The 21,930-nt window shown below is 43.3% G+C and overlaps 1 protein-coding gene across 1 annotated transcript in view; it reads right to left on the bottom strand.

Annotated features, from left to right (window-relative positions):
• Positions 1-21,930, bottom strand: part of LOC147701270 (IgGFc-binding protein-like) — a 1,577,064-nt gene that overhangs the window by 413,000 nt on the left and 1,142,134 nt on the right. Inside the window, exons 14-17 of the mRNA XM_086930001.1 lie at positions 16,718-17,291; positions 14,473-15,071; positions 11,747-12,314; positions 9,623-10,203 (exon numbers count right to left, since the gene is read on the bottom strand). Of these exons, the coding sequence (XP_086786127.1) occupies positions 9,623-10,203; positions 11,747-12,314; positions 14,473-15,071; positions 16,718-17,291 (2,322 nt within the window). The remainder of the gene's footprint in view (positions 1-9,622; positions 10,204-11,746; positions 12,315-14,472; positions 15,072-16,717; positions 17,292-21,930) is intronic.

The raw sequence follows: 21,930 nt of genomic DNA, 5'->3' as shown, positions 1-21,930 counted from the left end.
TTAACCCAAGGACTGGTAGGACACTCAATGGGAGACAAAGGTAGAACCACAACTTTGAGTGATTTTTCAGATGAAGAGCACACTGGACAATTCTCAACAAACAAACGGATCTCATTGTCCATGCTTGGCCACCAAAAATCCTGTCGCACTCGACGAATAGTAAGAAAAATCCCTAAATGCCCCTCATGGGCTTCCTTCATGATAGTAGGTCTGAGACTATGAGGTGGAATCAGTTTGTCACATCTCAGTATTAAACCATCTTCAATTGAAATTTCAGACTCAACCTTCCAATACGGTTGTAACACAGAAGACAAAGACTTCTCCTTAGGCCACCCATTCTTAACAAAATTGAACACTTCTTGCAACACCTTGTCCTTTAGCAAAGATTCTCTCCAATCTTCCTCAGACCCCACAGCTAAAATAGGCACATCTATTGACGCCACAAAACAATCCTCCTCATCTTCATCATTCAAATCATGGAAACTCGTACCTTCACTCACACCATCATTCTGGTGAAAACATGATAAAAAATCTGCACTTGTGTTTTTACCACCAGAAATGTGCGTGATATCGAACTGATATTGAAGTAATTTAGTCACCATTCTAGCGATCCTAGGTGTACAACATTTGCTAAGACCAGCAGACAAAATAGACACCAATGGCTTGTGGTCAGTGATCAAATTGAAATGTCTACCCCAAACATAAGGTTGATACTTGTCAATAGCCCAAACACAGGCTAACAGTTCTTTCTCTATAACGGAGTATTGAACTTCAGCACTCCTAAGAACCCTGGAGGCAAAAGCAACTGTAAATTCTCTTTCACCAGAACCTTGAGTAAGAATAGCACCCAAACCCACTTTGCTCGCATCTACTGTTATAAAACAAGGCAAATCTGGGTCAAACGGAGTAAGAGCATCACCTTTCTTCAAAATATCTTTCACTTCCATGAAAGCACGATCACAGTCATCTGTCCAAGAAAACTTTGTGGAAAATTTAAGCAGATTACTAATGGGTCTAACTATTGACGCATACCCAGGGACAAATCTTGAATAGTATTCCAACAACCCAAGCAAAGACTTAACTCCAGCCCTGTCTTTAGGTACAGGTGCCTTCATGATAGCATCAATTAATCCTTGTCTTGGTTTGACTCCTTCAAAAGAGAGTAAGTGACCAAGATATTCAATCTCACTGCAACTAAACTTGCATTTCTCTGTTTTCAGAACAACTCCACTTTTCCTCGTCGCCAAAAATATGTAGTAAATCCAGGACTCAATAGAATGAGTGAAATGAGATTTATTCAGTAAAACCTACACAGCTCATCATCTGCCAGCATCTTCAGAGCTTCCAGTTTCTCCAGTGTTGAAACATAACATTCCACCAAGTACAAGATGCAGATGACATCATAAAGTAAGAGACAGCTGAACAAGACCGTTCACTTAAAGTAACAGTGTACAACTAAACAAGATATGGAATATAACATACTTCTGTCAAATCATAAGGCTCTGGTTCAGAGCAGGCATCAAGGTATCAATTGGGATATAAATGGGATTAACAACAGAAGACTCCATTCGCCCCAGGAGCCACTCCCCTAGTTGCCGCACTTACAGGGGTTCCCCCTCTGAGAGAGCATAGCCGGGCATCCACTATGGAGTTGCTACGTAATACCAAATATTGATGTGACCAACACTCCAATAATAGGCTCAATGTTACCTCACACATTATCATGGCTGGAAGAGTGGGGTGGGTTAGGCCCAAACCTAACCAGATAGAAGGCGACTGTATTGTCATTAATTTTGACAGTGCAGACATTGCGGGTGGATATTTAGGGCTGGCCCCAAGGAGGGTCAGGGTGGCATTAGGGCTTTGCCACTGGGTATTCTCTACCCACCCTCTAAGGGGGTATAGTCACTAGGTGGATCTTCTCGGGGGCTTTGGCCCTACTTGGATATCGAAAATCGTCCCACTCCCTATTTAAAAACTAGGGAGACTTGTCCTGCTATATCCCATCGGAGTTTAGTATGTGACCCAAAGGTGCCAATTGGGTTCCCTGAGAGGAACGCAGAAGAAAATAGTTTAATCTGTCAAAATAGATTCCTCCCCTTATCTTTTTTAGATGAAAATCATTGATTGGTACCGTCTGGCTGTCATCAGAGTAATACCTGTGAGCATATTAAAGGGCAGGCTCTAATGAGATTAATATTCCTAACTGCAATATTATTAGTTGGAATATTGCAGGTTTGAGAAGCAAAAAAGAGGATCCCAGGTGGCTTAATGTGTTGAAAGCTTATGATATAGTTGGGCTACAGGAGAACTGGGATATGGAAAACAATTTATGGGTGGACGGGAACAAATCATACAGTGGCCCTGTGCAACAATCACTGTCAGGCAGATCAAGAGGGTGGTCTTTTAATGCTATTTTCACTTAAACTGTCAGGGGCTCATAGGATGGTGGATGTGGGTTCTCACAATTGTCTGACAATTGAATTTACTGCTTACAACTCAACTAAAATGTTGTTTGTCAATTTTTATAATTCAGGAGAAAGTTGCTTTCTAAATAAACATTTATTTAAATTGAAATGTTTTTTAGAGGTGTATCGATTGAAGCAAACCTCTTATTAGTCAATCATAATTATGGGCAATTTTAATATTCATGTATGTGATTTGAATTGTCAGAGAAAATATTTTTTAGGGCTGGTTAGTTCCTATATGCCACATTTCGATCACACACAGCATAGGGAATGTTTGGAGGAGCTCCTTGCTGCTGTAGATCTTTTTGAACCGAGCTTTATTGACATTGAGGAGATGATACCTAGAAAGGACCCATATCCTAGATATATATTTATTTCCCCTACCCTCCTACTTCAAGTAACCTCTTATAATGCCAAGAGGTCTAATTTCAGCAACAATAACCCTGTTATCCTTGTGTTGGGCCGAGGCTGTGGCCTAAAGGGGAAATCGGAAAGGTTAGGAGCTGAAACATTGTTTGAAAACATCTGATCAGGGACGGAGGGTAAAATGGGCCAAAGTACTCCCGGACCTCTTTTTCCAGGACCTCGGTGTGAAGTCTGAGGACAAGCTTGTAACTTGTCTTGATAAATCCAAAAAGGGGCAGGGGGTTCTTTTTGCCTTCAAAGGCATTTGTGCGCAGGTAGCATCATACCTTACCTTACTAATTAGACCCAGGCATACTATAGGAGAGAGTTGGTTTATTAGTAACTGCTCTGAAGAACAACGAAAATTGATAGCAGAATTGAAAAGGGCCCCACGAGTCCGAGACTATATAGCTAGGTTAAGAAAGGAGTACAAGCTTGGCCTAACCACACTGAGAAAGGAAATTAAAGAAGACACTTGGAATGCTTTATTATCAGTAGAGGTTATAAAAGATAGTTATGGATTCTGGGCCTTTGTTAACAAACCTTTTTTTACTGGGTTAGGGAACGGCCCGTTGAATGTAATATTACAGAAGATCAATGGAGTTTTCATTTTGACCCTATATATGAAGCCACTGACAGCTTGGAAGTATTAGCTAATTGTGAACTTAGGAGGGCTTCTCCCATAATAGTTTTTAAAGAAGGTGTAGTGGAATCGGCAATGACGCAAATGACTAGTAATAAGGCCCCCGGCCCTGACGGTGTCCTGGCGGACTTATATAAACAAAACCCATCCTTCTGGGCCAACATCGTGACTGATGTTTTTAATGTGTCAAGTAGTCAGGGTTTCCCGTCATCATGGGCATCTTCTACCATTATTCCAGTTTTCAAAAAGGGACAGAGGGGGGGACCCACGTTTCTACAGGCCGATATCACTAATAGACTCTGCAGGTAAAATTTTAGGGAGAGTGATTTTAACCAAACTAATGGATTGGCTGGATGAGAATGAGATTTTAACTAATTTTCAATATGGCTTTAGAAGCGGTAAGGGTACTCTGTATCAGTGTCTAAATCTAGTAGTAGTAGTTTATTGCGTAAATGTTTAAAATCATTACAAAATGGTATAAAACATGTTTCATAATAAAACCGTGATATCACATAATAAAGCATCATTGGTACATGATAACATTTTTAAATATAAGGTGGTTTAACTAAGGGCAGAAAATGTCTTTTTGTATTCCACTAACATACAAAAAAGTCATTATCACAAACCGCAATTTACTCATAGTTGGGGATTGTTGGAACTGGCCCTTCTTGCAGGGTCATCCTCAAACTTTTTACTTCTTCCTCCCTTTTTTTTACTGACCCGTGGCTGTTGGCAATAGGACTCTTCGCACTTTACCACTGCTGATCAGTGCTAAAGTGCATATGCTCTCTGTGTAAATTGTTATTGTGATTGGATCTACATGATTGGCATATTTGTATCACCATGAAGTCCCTAGTAAAGTGCACTGAGTGTGCCAGGGCTGGTAATGACAAATGCTACTAGTGGGCCTGCAGCACTGATTGTGCCACCCACGTGATTAGTCCCAAAATGGTGTCTCAGGCCTGCCACCGCAGTGCCTGTGTGCAGTCTGAACTGCCATGTCCTCCTGGTCAGTGTCCCCACTAAGCATGGACGAATTTTGCGAATTCGCTATTCGCGAATTTTGCGAATTTGCGAATTCGCGATCCGCAAAATCCGCGAATTTGCAGATTCTCAGATTTTGCGGATTGTGTGGGTAATGGCCGGGCGGGAAAACAGTGCACATCGCTAGTGTGAGGGGCAGGGCCAAACGGGCGAGGCTTATATGTGAGTTCACATGCCTCTTGTGTGCATAAAAGGACAGGCACAGATCAGAGAAGCTCGTGGTCACAGGAACTGCACAGGGATTGAGCTCGTGAAAGTCAATATGCAAAGGCCTCCATCAAGCATCATAGCTATTTTTCGACAATAGATATGGGGAGAATGCACACCTGCCCAGCCTCGACAAAACTCACATTTTTGGGGGGGGCTGATTAACTTTGCCATCACACCAAAGAGCGCCGCGTTCCCTCGAGTGAGCTGTCCATCAAGTGGGTAAAGGGCGCGAAGACGATGCACACACCACTAGTGTGTGGGGAGGGGCCAAACGGACGGGGCTTGTATGCGAGTTCACATGCCTCTTGTGTGTATTAAAGGACAGGCACGGATCAGAGAAGCTTGTGGTCACAGGAACTGCACAGAGATTGAGCTCGTGAAAGTCAATTATGCAAAGGCATCCATCAAGCATCATAGCTAATTTTCGACGATAGATATGGGGAGAGCGCACACCTACCCAGCCTCGACAAAACACACATTTTTGGGGGGGATGTTTAACTTTGCCATCACACCAAAGAGCGCCGGGGTCCCTCGAGTGAGATGTCCATCAAGTGGGTAAAGGGCGCGAAGACGGTGCACACACCACTAGTGTGTGGGGAGGGGCCAAACGGACGGGGCTTACATGCGAGTTCACATGCCTCTTGTGTGTATAAAAGGACAGGCACGGATCAGAGAAGCTCGTGGTCACAGGAACTGCACAGGGATTGAGCTCGTGAAAGTCAATTATGCAAAGGCCTCCATCAAGCATCATAGCTAATTTTCGACGATAGATATGGGGAGAGAGCACACCTACCCAGGCTCGACAAAACACACATTTTTGGGGGGGCTGATTAACTTTGCCATCACACCAAAGAGCGCCGGGGTCCCTCGAGTGAGCTGTCCATCAAGTGGGTAAAGGGCGCGAAGACGGTGCACACACCACTAGTGTGTGGGGAGGGGCCAAACAGACGGGGCTTATATGCGAGTTCACATGCCTCTTGTGTGTATAAAAGGACAAGCACGGATCAGAGAAGCTCGTGGTCACAGGAACTGCACAGGGATTGAGCTCGTGAAAGTCAATTATGCAAAGGCCTCCATCAAGTATCATAGCTAATTTTCGACAATAGATATGGGGAGAGCGCACACCTACCCAGCCTCGACAAAACACATATTTTTGGAGGGGCTGATTAACTTTGCCATCACACCAAAGAGCGCCGGGGTCCCTCGAGTGAGCTGTCCATCAAGTGGGTAAAGGGCGCGAAGACGGTGCACACACCACTAGTGTGTGGGGAGGGGCCAAATGGACGGGGCTTATATGCGAGTTCACATGCCTCTTGTGTGTATAAAAGGACAGGCATGGATCAGAGAATCTTGTGGTCACAGGAACTGCACAGGGATTGAGCTCGTGAAAGTCAATTATGCAAAGGCCTGCATCAAGCAACATAGCTAATTTTCGATGATAGATATGGGGAGAACGCACACCTACCCAGCCGCGATAAAACATACATCATCTTAGTAACTATTTTAGGATGGCGCCAGCAAGCTGCCAGCGCCATCCTAAAATAGTTACTAAATTAGCTTCTTCAGGGCACTAATCGATAAAATAAAGCAGGTGCTCGAGCACCTGCTTTATTTTATCGATTAGTGCTTCCTGTTGAAGCTAACTTAGTAACTATTTTAGGATGGCGCTGGCAGCTTGCCGGCACCATCCTAAAATAGTTAAAAGTTCAACAGGCTTGAACTTTTGCCCCCCAAATCCGCCGCTCGCGGATCTCGCGGATTTTCAGCAAATTCGCGGGAGTTCGCGGATCGCGGATTTACCGAAAATCCGCAAAATCCGCGAGCGAAACGTATTTTCCGCTCATACTTAATCCCCACTGACCAGGTCTAACCCTTCCCTTTTTGTGCACATTGGTCACCCTATGGAAGGCCCAAGGTACCCACCTGGGCAGGGTGCCGTGTATGTGAAAGGTAGAGCATGTACTGGTGCAGGTGACATCCTCTGGTAGTGAATTACAGGCATTTTCGTTTTCACTTTTGTAAGGCTATCCTGCTCCATAGATTAACACTGGGGTGCTGGCTACAGTGGCTACCACCATTTCTTCCCATAGGAACACGATAGGACATAAGACTCAGAATGTAATAACACATCTTTTAGGAAAGGTTGTTTTTAAATGCTGTGTTTGAGAACAGCACTTTTAGAAAGTTGCTGTTCTCTTGTCGGACCCTTCTGTGTGCCTTGGCCTGTTTGTGTATTGACTGTCTGGTTTGAGAGTGACAGGGGCTGGAGATTCCCCAGGAGGCTGGTTAAGTCAGCCCTAGGCTGAATTACTGCATTTGCAACCTGAGTGGTGGGAGGAGTTAGCACCTGGGCCTGCCACAATGCTGGCTCCAACTCCTTCTGGGCGGCTGACGACCCTGCCCCTCACTCTGAAAGGTAAGGAGAAGCCAGGCCAACAAAGTGCTCAAGCAACACCCAGAACTGCTTCAGACCGGGCTCAGGGCCCACTTGCACAAAGAGAACAAAGACTTTTAGGGGTATAAGTACAGGACCCCTTACAACAGAAAATTAGATCATCCTGGAATCAAGAAGGAACCTCTGCCAAGGAGAAAGCTGAATCTGAAGAAGAAAGACTGTCCTGCTGTTGCTCTGCTGGACTGACCTGTTGCTTTGCTGCCAAGGAGAGGGGAAGGACTTGGCTGTTGTGCTTTGTCCCCTGCCTTGAAGTAATCTCCAAGGGCCTGAGAAGAGCTGGCTCCCTGTTCTGAAGTCCCATGAAAAAAAGGACTGCACCCTCAACTTCCCTGAACTCTGCGAGTTCTGTCCTTCCTAGAATGCTTGATCCAGTTGTGGAGCCTCTGGAAGTGTACATGTGCTGGAAAGCTTGAAACTAAGCTTGAGAGACTTTTGCAATTGAAAAGTATTGCATCGCTCGCTGCGGAGCGCATCCCCGACAGCGCATCCCCTCCGCACCGGAATCCATACAAGTGGCCTTCCTCCCCATACAGACCGGATTCGTCGCAACACGCCCGCTGCTGCAGCACGGCTGTCGCAAACGCCTCCCCAGGGTCTCAGGAGCAACACATCGCTTGTTTTCTACCGCACCAGCTTCTGCTTTTGGAACTTTGTCACAAATAAAAGGTACTGTGAGTAAACGTGACGCAACTGTGAACTTTTCACACATCTGTGGATTATTTTATCGCAACCTAAAGAACTTACATTACAACCTTAAGAACTCTTTTGAACCCAGATTCTTGAACTGTGTATGTTGGATTTTTGTTGTTTTGGTCTTGTGTAGTTTAGATTAAATACCTTTATTTTTCTAAACTGTTGTGGAGTCAGTTTGTGGTGTTTTCACTGTGTTACTGTGAGTGTTGGTACAAATACTTTACACATTGCCTTCTGATTAGCCTTGACTGCTCATGCCAAGCTACCTAGAGGGTGAGCAGGGGTTATCCCAGAGGGTTTCCTCCTTACCCTGACTAGAATCAAGGGTCCCTATCTGGACAGTGGTACCTACCCCTGCCAACTAGAGACCCCCAGTTCTAACAGGGATTTGCTACCAGCGCTGATAGATGAAAAACTTTCAATTTAAACTAACCAACTACTTACAATGGCTTCAAAGTGCTTAGTGCTTTATAACCTTAAATTTTGAACAACCTATAATCACTTTTTTTTCCAACCAGTGTTCATATTCGCTTGTTCTGCTTGTCGGAGTAGTTTCCTGATTTGGGCAAAATATTTTACATCTTGACAAGACAGAATGTTTGATGAGCCCTCCATCCATCTAATCACAGCTTGTCTGCATGTGCAAATACTTAGCTTGTTAAAAATGGATTATAAAGAGGATTTCCTGTATCTAAATCTACATTTATTAGCTGGTAAATATACTATAGCTAAAGTGGGGACATTACAGCTGGCATTTAAGGATCTTTCGTCAGCTTTTGACTTGGTAAATAGATCCAAGCGGTGGCTTATCATGCTAGACATGGGCATCGATCCAAGTTTAGTCCACTTCCTGGCTGACCAACACAGGAATCTCACTGCAAGGGTAAGGGTTAACCAAGACGGAAAATGCCCAAGGCACTTTACATCTGGTATAGGCGGTCACCAAGGCTTTATTTTAGCACCACTACTTTTTACCCTATATATTAAAAATTAGGCAAGTTTTTAGATTTGGCTAGTTTGAACATACCACAAGTAGGGGACAGGTCTATTCCTGTGCTCCTATATGTGAATGCCGCTGTCTTATTAGCCTGCACAGCTGTAGGGCTCCAGAGCCTTCTAGATTACTTTGGGATCTACATGAAATCTCTAGATCTAGTGGTTAATATAGCTAAATCACACATAATGACAATGGGCCAGGAACATAAAAAATCTAAAACGTTTTACTGCGAAGGTGCAGAACTGACCATGGTGATTTCCTTTACTTATTTAGGGATACTTTTTGATGAGAGGGGTTTGTGGGTTCCACAACAGAAAGTACAAGTAAATGCGAAGGCAAGGTCAACGGCCGCTGTGACTGGATTTACGAAGTGACTGGGGGCCAAACCAATAGACACCATGCTCAATATTTTTAGGTCTAAATGTATAGCCATTAAATTATATGATACGGCCATCTGGGGCTACAAGCAAATAGATGGGATACAGACAGCTGAAAATAAGCTTTTACATACACTCTTGTCTGTCCCCCAATCCACTCCTAATTTTGTAATTCACCAGGAGATATGTGTTGGTTATGTGGCAGACAGGTTGAGGCTGGCCCCGGTAGTTTTCTGCCTTAAAACTTGTCTTAATCTCCAATTAGGTCTGAATCATAAGATTATTAGGGATTGTGTCACCCTGGAGCGAGTAATCATTACCCTGGCTTACCCTGATGATGCCTTTCTTGTTCTGCATGAGCTTGATGTTGTATCCATAGACAACAAGCACAACGACTTTGCCGTTCCCATACTTTTCATTTTCAATGTTGATTTCGAAGGGGACCAAGTTATTTTTGAGGGCAGTGGTTCTTGAGAGGGTGTATCTGCAGGTTGATTGGAAGTCAAATGCCAAACCATCAAAGCTTTGATAATGAGTATCACCAGCTGCAGAGCACTGAGCAGAGCCAATGGGATGGCACTTCAGGATGCCATTGATTATCTTACACTCCTCATTGGCTTTGCAAGAGAATGGTTTACATTCCACACTTCCACCTTCCTTACAGGTGCACTGAATGGAACACTGCCTATTGGGGTAGATGACCTCTCCAAGCTTGTAGTAGAAACTGTTGTATTCACATCCACAATGGGAAAGGGATACACACTCGCCTCCGCTGAGTACAAAACTATCGTCACACACACAGCCTTCCTTGCAGTTTGCATTACATCCCACTCTGCGAGTGTAGCTGGAGCAGGTGATGGGGCAGCCATTGGGACACACCTCGTAGTGGCTGTTCTCATCACATACAGGACCTAAAATTAAGAGAGAGCATAGAACGCATTAGCAAAGACTGGCACGAGAAACTATGGCTTCCTTACATCATTGCCTAGTTGCAATTATGTGTGTGGATCCGCAGTCTGACTCAGAAGAGTGTGCATAGTTGAAAGAAGACAGATGTTTCATTGATTGCAACTTTCACAGTTGTGGGTAAGATACTACTGATTCCCAAAAAGAAGTCAAAAGAAAATAACTTGCTCTTCTCTAATTATCTTACATCAAACAAGAATGTGACATATTTTGTCTCTTGATGGTTACCATATCACAACATGACTCCAGGAGCTTCATTTCTACAAGGAAATAACATTGGGCCCGATGTAGGTAAATCTCATTTACCAACTCTAGAATACCGAATTTTACCGATCCGGTATTCTAGATTCGGTAAATGAGATGTAGGTAATAATTCGGTAATTTTTACCGAATCGGTATGATTCGGTAATTACCGAATCGGTATTTACCGATTCGGTAACTGCCATTGATTCCTATGGGCCTTAAGGCCCATAGGAATCAATGGCCGATTCGGTAAAATTACCAAATTGTCAAGGGGGACTTTGACACCCTGTTCACCCCTGATTCTGGCTTGTGTCCCTAAGGGCATCTATGTGTGCCACATGGCACAGGTGTACATGCACAGATGTGCATGTACACTGGAATTCGTTATTTACCACGAAATAATATTTTGTGGTAAATAACAAATTCTTAAGGGCCTGTGGCACTGTTTTCAGTGCCACCTACATCTAGATTTACCGATTCGGTAAATTTACTGATTAGGTATTTTACTGAATCAGTAAATTTACTGATTCTGTAAATTTTAGTCCCCCTACATATCACATACCAAATACTAGTCGGTAACGGCCGAAATCGGCCGTTACCGACCGGTATTTGGGGTCCTACATCTGGCCCATTGTCTTCTACACATGTGCCTCTTTGAGTTACTACAGTTCATATTTCCGTTTGAATTACTGTTTTTACTTTACTCACTCAGTGAATTTTCCAACATTTCCACCTTTTTCAATCTTTACTTCATAGTTGTAGTCTTTTGTCCTTCCTCTTTATGTCCCATTACCCTCCATTAACCTAATTTGTCCCCTGTTCTTTTTCTCTCTGTCTTATCTCTCTTGTCCCCAAAAAATGTCCATACACCTGAGCCCCTGTATCTCATCTTCAGCGTTTATGCGAAACCACTTTGAAATGTTATATCTTGTCCCCTGAGATAGCACCCTAAGGTAATGATTCAGTAAGCAGTGACCACTGTCGTCCTCCCTGTGACAAGTACAGAGGATTATTTATTTTAAGCTGAAACAGTAATGTCTGATCGAGTATTGCAGAAATCTGAAGGGCATCACAGATGTCCTTAATATATGAATCTCCCTCAATTCGAGATTTTGGGATTCTGCTGTGGACCGATTTTTCTGAGGGAATGTCAATTTCTGTACACTCACTGCCATTTATTGAAACACACTGCCTATTTTAAAAGGATATCCTAACAATCTTTCTGTAAATTGTGAATATACTCACTGCAGAACTTGGCAGCCCTCCAAGCATACAGTTTAATCCCAGCATCCTGGCAAGCAGCAGCGTAGCTAGCGATGACCTGGCATATGATGTCCTGGCGCCCTTTGTAGAAGCAAGCGTCGTACACACAGTCTTTGAAGGCGCCCTCTGGGTCAATGACAGCATGGCACTCCCGGAATGGGCCAGTAAGATCCACCAGGACATAACACTCTTTTTTCTTCTCTCTCTGCTCCCTCTCCAACGATGGAAGATCAGGACAGTCAGCATTGTCATCTTCGGAGCAGCCAGAGACATCCCTGACCTTCCAGCTCTTCCCAAAGGCGGTTGCATCTGTTGTTAAGATGTTGTTCTTCATGGTCAGCTCATTGCTTTTGTCTCCATCGAAGTTACCACAGAGACCGCACACGGCACCCGCGTACATGCTTGGGCTTTTGACTGAAACGTAGGACTTCCAGTCGTAGGTGACGAGAAGACCAAAGTTAGTCTGCACATAACAATGACGTCCTTGCTTATGAATTGAGAGCTTACCTTTGCCGAATCTGTAGGGCAGGTTGATTAACAAACCATTCAGCTGTAAGGAGAAACCAGAATGTACATTGCTGTTAACATCTATTCAAAGTGACAACAATATATATAGAGTTGCTGAGAGGATATAGTAGTGCCAGAAACCTCCCCACTTGTTGTTACTTTACAATCTGGGTATCAAAAGGAATTGTGGGATATTCACACCTCTAGAATCCAGCCCATTCTTCCTATCAGAGATCTTCTGTCATGATCTAGGGTCATTCCACTCCACCTCTTGCCAGGTTAGAAACTTGCTTTCTTGCGTTCAGCAGCAACTCTCTGCTCCCTAAACGCCTATAGTCAGCATTTTTCTTATGCACCCTTTCTCGTTTGTAATATTTGATATACTGCTCTTCAGATTCCCAATAAGATTGAAACTGCATTATCAACAAGCATTGTTTTAACTGTCCACCATAGTGGATAATTACCCACTCTGTCTGACGCTGTTTGAGAATACACAATATTCACTAGTGACTGAAGTAGACCACACAACCATTAAACTGTTCCAGGAGTCAGAAGGTACCAAATAGTCATGATTATCTAGGTGACACTGAGCTCACTTGTGATAAAGCCCCTTTAACTATGCATTCAACAAATATCTCTGACCAGTCCTCAAGCTTCCCAAATACATGTGGAAGTAAACTTCTCTCAACAGCTACTTTACGGCTAACTGCAAACTGGTGCCGAAGTAATACAGCGGTTCCCGTTCCCTTCATTGTCCATCAAGTTCACCTGGCCTCCTCCTTGCTGTAATAATTTGTTCAAACCACCCCCTTCCTAGACATCTTTAGGCGGAGTTTCGCACTTCTGCCCCCTTCTATTCTCAAGATATATCGTGAGCTCAAATAAGTTGTATGAGTCATAAACATCTGCCTCTTGTGTCTATAGAGTCTGGCGACTAACTTGGCGGCCTTGCGGAACCTGCACTTGCATCTTTCAATACCTTACACTACCAAAGGCCCTTCCATTCTTTTTTATGTTGTTAGTTTAGGAACTACCACTTTTCTTCGTGTTCTTTGGAGTCATGACTTCCTAGGACGGCTTCTAATTTCGTTTTTTGGTCTGCACTTTGTCTTGTTACATTGCAGTGTTATGGAGTGATACTATGCCTGATGCTTTTCCTATTTGTATCACAGTGAGATCGGAGTCCAGTACAACTTAGGTGATGATCACAACCTGTCGGATCTGATTCACAAAGGCAGGCTGCAAAAGTAATATATCTGCTCCTATAGATTTCCTCCTATACTTTAAGTAAATTTCAGATTTTTGGGGATTGAGTTAAAGATGTCATTGTCAACATTGACTGTCTCTGATTTTACACTAGATAAAAACATTTGCATGATGAGAAAATCAGCATTCGCCAATGTATGTATTATGTTGTTTGTGCTGAGAAACTATTTTCACTTTGAAGACACCACTCCACTTCATCCTCTAAGAATATCATTCTACAACCACCCATTTCTTTTCATGTAATCGCACTTACTCCAGTCTTTCTCGGAGCATTTTTACATGTATTTGCAGGGTCAAAATGTACCTTCTAAATGTTTGTGCATACCGCAAACCTCCAGATTGGTTAACATTGGGTGCATTTTTAGGCCTATCCTCCGCACCGACCCTTTTCATGTCTTTACTCCTTGTTTGTTTGCTGGCAGATAGTCCATCTTACTGGCAGATTTTCCAGAAACATAATTGCAGTTTATGATCATGCATTTCCACAAATCCTGATATTGTGACTGCGGATGTCGCACTTATTCTCAAATTGATTTTTTACGCACTTAAGCACAGTTTCATGTGAAACGTTTCCACTGCCTGGGAAATTTCGGTAGTTATCAATTCAAATTGAACATAGGCTACACAATGGAATTGAAAGATTTTCCTATCAAACTTTAATGTCTGTCCACTTCCATGATTCACTTTTTTTTATCAAGTCTCAATAGCTAGACAGCTTTGGAAGTGCATGTACGTACCCAAATTAATAATTGCTTCAGAGGGTGGTTCTGAATGTGATCCTACTTACTTTCCAGTATCTCATGAAAGATAAAGTAACACCACATTTGAACCTTAATGGGTATTTGATGTATGGGATGCTTGTTGATAAATGTCATGAACAGTGATATTTGCCAATATCTTATTTAGTATAACTACCAGAATGTATATATACATACCATGATTTTGTTGCGGTACCTCCTGCTGATGATGATTTCAAAATCATACACTTTGATTTGCACAAGGGATGTGTAAGATACAACTTTCCTTCCCCGATGATCATTCTGGACAAAAACTTGGAAATCCACCAAATCATCGCTCTTCTTACACAGTCCTGCAAACAGGTAGACACAAGTACCCATAAAGTTGTATTTTACACCATCAAAGGTGGCATAGTGTGGGTCACCAGAGGCTGAGCAGGTGCCATAGCTTACGGGATAGCAGTCTCGGATGCCTTCGACCACATCACATTTTTCAGTTGATTTGCAATTTGTGTCTTTGCATTCAACTTTGTTGGTCTGTGGATTGCATGTACACTCTTGTGTACACTTGTCATTGACCCAGAACCTCTGACCTGGGGCGTACTGGCTCCCTTCAAAAACACAGCCGCAGGTGCTCTTGGCAATGCACTCGCCGTCTTTGAAGACAAAGCCTGGATTACACTGGCAGGACTCCACACAGGCCTCAGAGCATTTCTCAGGAAGTGCGGCATCGTTGCAAGTTGCAGGGCAGGCATTTCCGCATGTCACAAACTGACTGTTCGGTGGGCACTGGACAGCTACAAGAAGAAATGACATGGTAATGTTACTTGGCTAACTGTGGCAAACAGTGCTTTGCTATTTGTTTCTTTACTCGTGAAAGATTGCAAAGTGATAGCTCACTAGAAAATGTACTCCCTAAATCTATGTAGCAGCTCACATAATCAGAGCCGCAGCACATGTGCACATCACTTTGACATTGTCAGGGCCTCAACTGTCCTATGGATTATTACAACATAGAAGATCATATGACTATTAATATGCATTGCCCCTAAATTCTATAAATCTATAAAAAGGCTGCTAACTGAGCAACTTCTTTGTGTTAACAGTAAATGCTGTCTAACTTGACCCCCTCCAAATCAGACCTGGCCTAACACAGACGATGTTGGTCTTCACACCGCTGCCAAATGATAATGACTAGGAGGCTATGCCTTTATGGTTTTTAATAAATGATGTCAAAGAAATTTCTATTGAACTTTGATATGGATTTATTCGTTAACGGAATATCACATTTCCCGATTCTGATCTAAATAATAAAGCCCTGAGATCCATCAAAATCTTTACAGCATAAGTGATGCATAGGATCTAAAAATGACCCGTTTATTTATAGTGTGTACGTACAGTAGTATCACTGATTTAAAAACCGCATTAGTGTCTTGTGTGTTTTAGCATAACTTTTTTTGTTTTCAGGAAGGCCCCAACATGTTTCTAGAAAAAAAGTGGTCCAAAGGAGAGTCCAAGGCTATATCAGTTTTCACGTGATTTTTGTAGTAGAAACACACTCAAAAAAACTCTGGACCTCTTGAGTTTTAAACAATAAAGTCTTTAGGGGATAGTGAGTGTGTTAGCAGCAACTCTTTATATTTTTAGGCTGAATCCTTGCTCATATAAATTGAATCAGAGGTTCATTATTGTATTGAAAAAGTTCTTTATTGATTTTGATAAAACATGAACAGCCGACACGTGTTTCGCCCTCTATGGCGATTCGCGCCAGGGCTTTTTCAAGGCTATTTACACTTTATAAATAGCCTTGAAAAAGCCCTGGCGCGAATCGCCATAGAGGGCGAAACACGTGTCGGCTGTTCATGTTTTATCAAAATCAATAAAGAACTTTTTCAATACAATAATGAACCTCTGATTCAATTTATATGAGCAAGGATTCAGCCTAAAAATATAAAGAGTTGCTGCTAACACACTCACTATCCCCCTAAAGGCCCCAACATGTACCTATTTGGGCATCTCAAGAAAAAACCCGCTTTCTAACCTAGCCCACGACTTTCCAGCTCTCAGACTTCCTCTGTCACCCTAGTGTTCATGTCAAGCTTCACAACATAAATAGCTCTGGGATACAGAGTGGAAGCTACTGTTCATACATTCTTCAGTTTCTCATTATGATCTTTGAAACATTGGGGGATAAGCACAATTACATTAGTCTCAGAGTGCACAGTAAATCTTTAGGACACCGCACTCCTTACTTCACAGAGTATGGGGTGCTTTTCTGCCTCACGTTTACGCCTCTATCTAATGCAGTTGTGCTCAATAAAACGGGTGTTTAGAATTCATCAGATGTGAGGAATAGCATATATTATGCATTGATACGCAGTTACAGCGAATAACATGCTGATTATTACATTTGCATGACAGGTACATGAAGGTCTCTACTCACGGCATCCAGCTATGCTTCTCCATTCGTAGACCGTGATGTTCTGTCTCTGGCAGGCATCAGCGTATGCCTCTAGAGCTAGGCATAACATGAGCTGGAATCCGTCGTTTATGCACTTATCATAGACACAGTTTTCCATGTAAATGTTGGGGTCAATCACTGCATGGCACTCTCTGAAGGGTCCGGTCCCCTTCTTGGTTATCAGTCCGCAAACATCTTGAACTTCATACACTCTCATCAGGTTAGTGCTGCAGATCGCGCACGCACCATTGCAATCGTGCGAACAGAAACGGTCGCCATCTTCTACCTGCCAGCTTGCCCCAAAGCCAATAGGATTCGGAGCCAGTGATCCCGAGGGCATCATGAAGTCATCACTGGGGTCGCCATTGTAGCTGCCACACAGGCCACAAATATGTTCATGGAAGCTGCTGGAGATTTGGATCTTTAGAAAGTACTTCCAGTCATAGTACACTTTGAGAGTGAAATCTGTTTGAATGAGGAGGAGTTTTCCGGACTTATAAAGCCGTAGTTTGCCTTTGTTCAGGATAACAGGAAGACTTAACTTCTTCTTGTTCACCTACAAAAGCAAGCAGTGGTTATCAACATGATAGGCATTAGCAAAATAGCCTTTATAAAAAGGTCAGATTATCTTTACCAAACCTATTAATATTCGTAATATTGTTCTTATACTACAGACATGGGTATATGTCTCATCATTAGGCCAGCATCGTTGCCCACCCATCAACTTAATAATACTCAACTGTCATCAACATCACTGGTTAAAATTCCCACCCACAATTTCCGCAGTACTACAATTCATCAGTCTCATCAACTACCCACATTAATCTTCGTCATTACAATTGACCGCCTTCTCAACCTATTATCTTGACCTGCTGTCAACAGATTCTAAAATAACCATCATCTAAACATAACCACCACACGTGTCAAACACTAAAGGCAAATATTTACATTAATGTAACACTGGCGATAGAAGTATTTTTAAAATAGTGGGAGACATAGCCAACCCAGAGGGCACTAAAAATAAAATACAACCTTTACAAGATGTTTGTAACAACCTCGCAACTTTCTTCAAGGAAAAGATTACTCTAACCATTGATGGCTTTAAAGCGAGTAGCGCATGCAGAGGGAAATGCCGAGGTAAAGGCAATAAAAGCACTTCATGGAAAGAAGGAAAGAGAAGTTATGGGGGAACACTCCCATCTTCTAGATCACTTTGAGCCCTCATCTGTGGAGGAATTCAATAGAGTGGCACTGGGTGTTTCCTCCGGTTCTCCGCTGGACCCACTACCACACAGAATATGTGAAGAGCTGAGTTCAGAGCTATTTCCGACAATCAGACAAATTTGTAATCAATCACTGACCAGCAGGTCAGTGCCGGATTGCTGGAAACAAGTGGTGGTGACACCTCTGTTGAAAAAAGCTACGCTGGACCTAGCTTGCCCTAGGAATTATAGACCTATCTCCTTGTTGACCTACTCAATAAAGATCATAGAGCGGGTGGTCCGTAAGGCACTCTCCCAATTTCTTGAAATCAACCAACACTGGAGGACGTGCAATTTGGCTTCCGGCAAGGACATGGGACGGAGACAGCTCTGGTAACCGTGTTGGAAGATCTTCAAATGCAGATGGACAGGGGGCAGTCAGCAATACTGATTCTCCTTGACCTGTCCACCCCTTTTGACATGAGATACTTCTGGCCAGGCTCAAGGACATAGGGGAAGTGGGCACAGCATTTTAATGGTTCCAATCGTCCCTCTCCAACAGATGACAGGCAGTGGCTCTTTCACCGTTTCATTCTGAGTTCACCAGTAATCCATAATGCGTCCCTCAAGGGTCTGCTATCAGTCCAATACTATTTAACGTCTATCTGAGACCCCTGCTGGCTAATATCAAAACTCACAAGGTCATCCTTATTAATTATGCGGATGATACGGAGCTTATCCTGTCCATGGAGAGGGGCCAATTCACTTCACTTGAAGATTTCCATGCCTGCATGAAGGATGCCTCAGGCTGGCTGAGAGAAAACTATCTACAATTCAACGCAGATAAGACAGAAGTCCTGTGTTGCGAGCAGGCAAAGATCCTCTCGACTACCAAATGACTTCTGGCCTATACCGACCACTACTCCTCTAGTACCCTCAGAGACAGTGGTCAATCTAGGAGTTATGTTCAATGACAAACTGAGCCTGGAAACCTAGGTTAACAAAACATCTTATTGCTGCTTTGCCCTTATCAGAGTGCTCTGGAAGATTCTCCCTATGTTACCCCCACAGGCCAGGGCACTGGTAGTTAGAAGCGTCATATTACGTAGACTGGACTACTGCAAAGCGTTGTTGCTTTAGTCTCCAAAGTATCTGATTAAGAGACTGCAGAGGGTCTAGTCAATGGCGACTAAGCTGGCTCTATTGCGACCAAGACACTCTTCCGCCTCGTAAACCCTGGCGGAGCTGCATTGGCTTCCAATGTCAGAGAGGATAAAGTTTAAATCCCTCTGCATTGTATTCAAGGCTCTGCATGGGGCTGGACAATACCCATGCAGAACAAATTTGAATTGTACATCCCCACCCGGAGACTCCGTTCATCATCAGCCAATCTGGTCAAGGTGCCTACATTCAGAAAGACAAAATTCGTTGGGAGAGCCTTCAGCAATGCAGCTGCAAAGCTTTGGAATAGACTCCCTACCAACATTAGGCAGTCAGAATAGCTGATGCAGTCTAGGAAAAGAGTCAAAACCTGGCTCTATTCCAGGGAATAATCTATCTCATAATTTGTCTGCCTCAACCAATCTGATCACTGCTGGTTGTCCATCTACAGCCGATCTGAGCACACGTTTCATAGCGACAGAATACCCTTTGGGCGACAGTGCGTTTTATAAGTTTTTAATACAATACAATACAATAGAACTGGATGCCTTTACTTATCCTCTCACATTATGTCAGAGTATGAGGACTCTTCAGCAATTACATATACTATCTGTTAGACCTGATGCTCTTTAGAAAGTGTTTCCCTAAACCTTTTGCTTTTTCCTCCTGTGTTTTGCTGGTTCTCTTGTTGTGGCGTTAGGGCTCTGGGCACTTTTCCTCTGTAAATGAAGTGTGAAAGTGTGCGCACCCTTCCTGTAGATTTTAGGAAGTGGCGCATGCCTGATGTTTTAAAACATGTGTCCAGACTGCCATGGCAGGTCTGTGTGTGCCCAATTGTGCCTATGCTCAGGCTGGCCTTTCTAATATCACTAGCCATCCTTGTGGGGATCTTTCATTGTGGAGAAGTGTGGCTCACTGGTTAGAGCGGCAGACTCTGAAGCAGAGATCAGGCCCAGGACCAGGGTTCAAGTCCCGATGCGTCAGAGTCTTGGGCTCAATGTCCGCAGACTCGCTAATTCTCGCCTCGGCGCCTACTCTAATCATGGGTCCCACGCTGCAACTCAAGGCAATAGCTTGCTTAATCTCCACAACGGCCCCAGCAACACTGGGCTGCCTGGCTTCACCTTGGGGGTGCCCAAGAGGGGCACCTCACAGGGAGAGCCAGGAAGGGTTCCACAGTGTTATACAGCACCGGGACGCCCCGTTGCTGGGGCAACTGTGCGCTTTACAAGTATACTACATTTACATTGCCCTTAGAGCACCTTTAGGGTAAGACTTGAAGGGTAGAGCAAATGGAAGGTGGAAGGCAGTGGAGCAGCCTCATAACCTTTCCTGTCATTAGATTCGCATTGACAACCCTTTTCCTGTGGTAAAGGTGGTTTTACTAAGGAGTAGCTCTCCCGCCTAGGGAGAGAACGCCCCTGCGCACAACTGTAGGGGGACCAAGAGGTCTAATTCCATGAATTCAATAGTCAATAAATGATATATCCCACAATTGTGTTGTCTTCTTTCCAAATTTATTGGAGTATATTTTACTTGAAATCTTCTTGAGAATAATGCATATTAGAATATGTAATCCAAAACAACGTGCATAGTTGTAGGTGTGTTCTTTATCACACAACCCAATGCATTTCGGGCGGAGCCCATCGTCAGGGGAATACTCTACAACGAAAACAAAATATCTAGCTGTAGTCAATGAGTAAAAACGGAAGTAACACAAAGACATAACTGCATGCAGCTGGTTGATACAGTGGCAGGCTAAAAAATGCCGAAAATCGAGCGTGACCAGAAAATAGAGTGAGTATGTAGATAATCAAGTGGGTAATGGCGGAAAATGTAAATGCAGGAAACAGAAAGGTAAGCTATAAGCGTGCGTGCATACAAGCGCCTCCACCCAGAGACGATAAAGTGTAAAGCACCGGTACTCCGCGTGAGAGCCAAGCGAGTGGCTCCATGCTCGTGGAACAGTGAAAAACAGCGTGAAACCTCACCGCGAGTGAGCACTAAGATTGCAATCAAATCACCGTGTACTTACTAGTGTGATAGATAAATTCGGACTCCGAGGAGTTCCGAGGAAGTTGGCTGCCCGGCGGGTGAAGTGAAGGTGATCAAGTAGCGTGTCAAAGAAAGTGAAGAAGGACTACCAAAAAGACTAAAATATCCAAAAGATCAGAGTGTGAATGGATGTGTAAGCGCCATGTTGTAACGGGCAAAAAGTGTAAACATAAAACAACACCTAGATGAGAGCCTGGAAAGCATCCCTGGAAGTAAATAATGGGCAAAGTAAAACAAATGCAATATCAACAGTGAATGTAACAACCGGAACAATAATTATAAATAACACAAAAATTCAATTCGGTCATTAAGCCCCAAGGGCGCCATCGTAGACAAAAAACGGATCCAGAAGTTCTCCCTTTTGAGTAGAAGTGTTTTGTTGTGCAAAGTAATGGGTACTTGTTCCAAAATTTGATATTTTAGTTGAGCCACTGAGTGTCTATTTTCCAAAAAATGGGTGGCTACGGTGGATTTTAAATTGCCGGTGCGAATATTGCTTTTATGTTCTAAGATCCTGGTGCGGATCTTTCTCTCTGTGTGTCCCACGTAGCATTTGCCGCATGGGCATTTCAAGACATATATGACATTTTTGCTATTGCATGTAGCGTTGACTCTCAAATTTATGGCGTGGCCTTTCATGGGATGATTGATTTGATTCCCTTGGATGCAGTTGCTGCAATTACTGCAATTATAGCAAGGCTTAAGTCCAGAGTACATGACCTTGGTTTTTGGTCCGCTGGGATGGCTTAGAATTTCTTTGAGGTTTTTACCCCTGGT

The sequence above is a fragment of the Lissotriton vulgaris genome, chromosome 7 (genome assembly GCF_964263255.1).
Source record: "Lissotriton vulgaris chromosome 7, aLisVul1.2, whole genome shotgun sequence".
Taxonomy (NCBI): domain Eukaryota; kingdom Metazoa; phylum Chordata; class Amphibia; order Caudata; family Salamandridae; genus Lissotriton; species Lissotriton vulgaris.
Note: the sequence above shows the minus strand (reverse complement) of the source record. Positions and strands in the feature narration are given on the sequence as shown.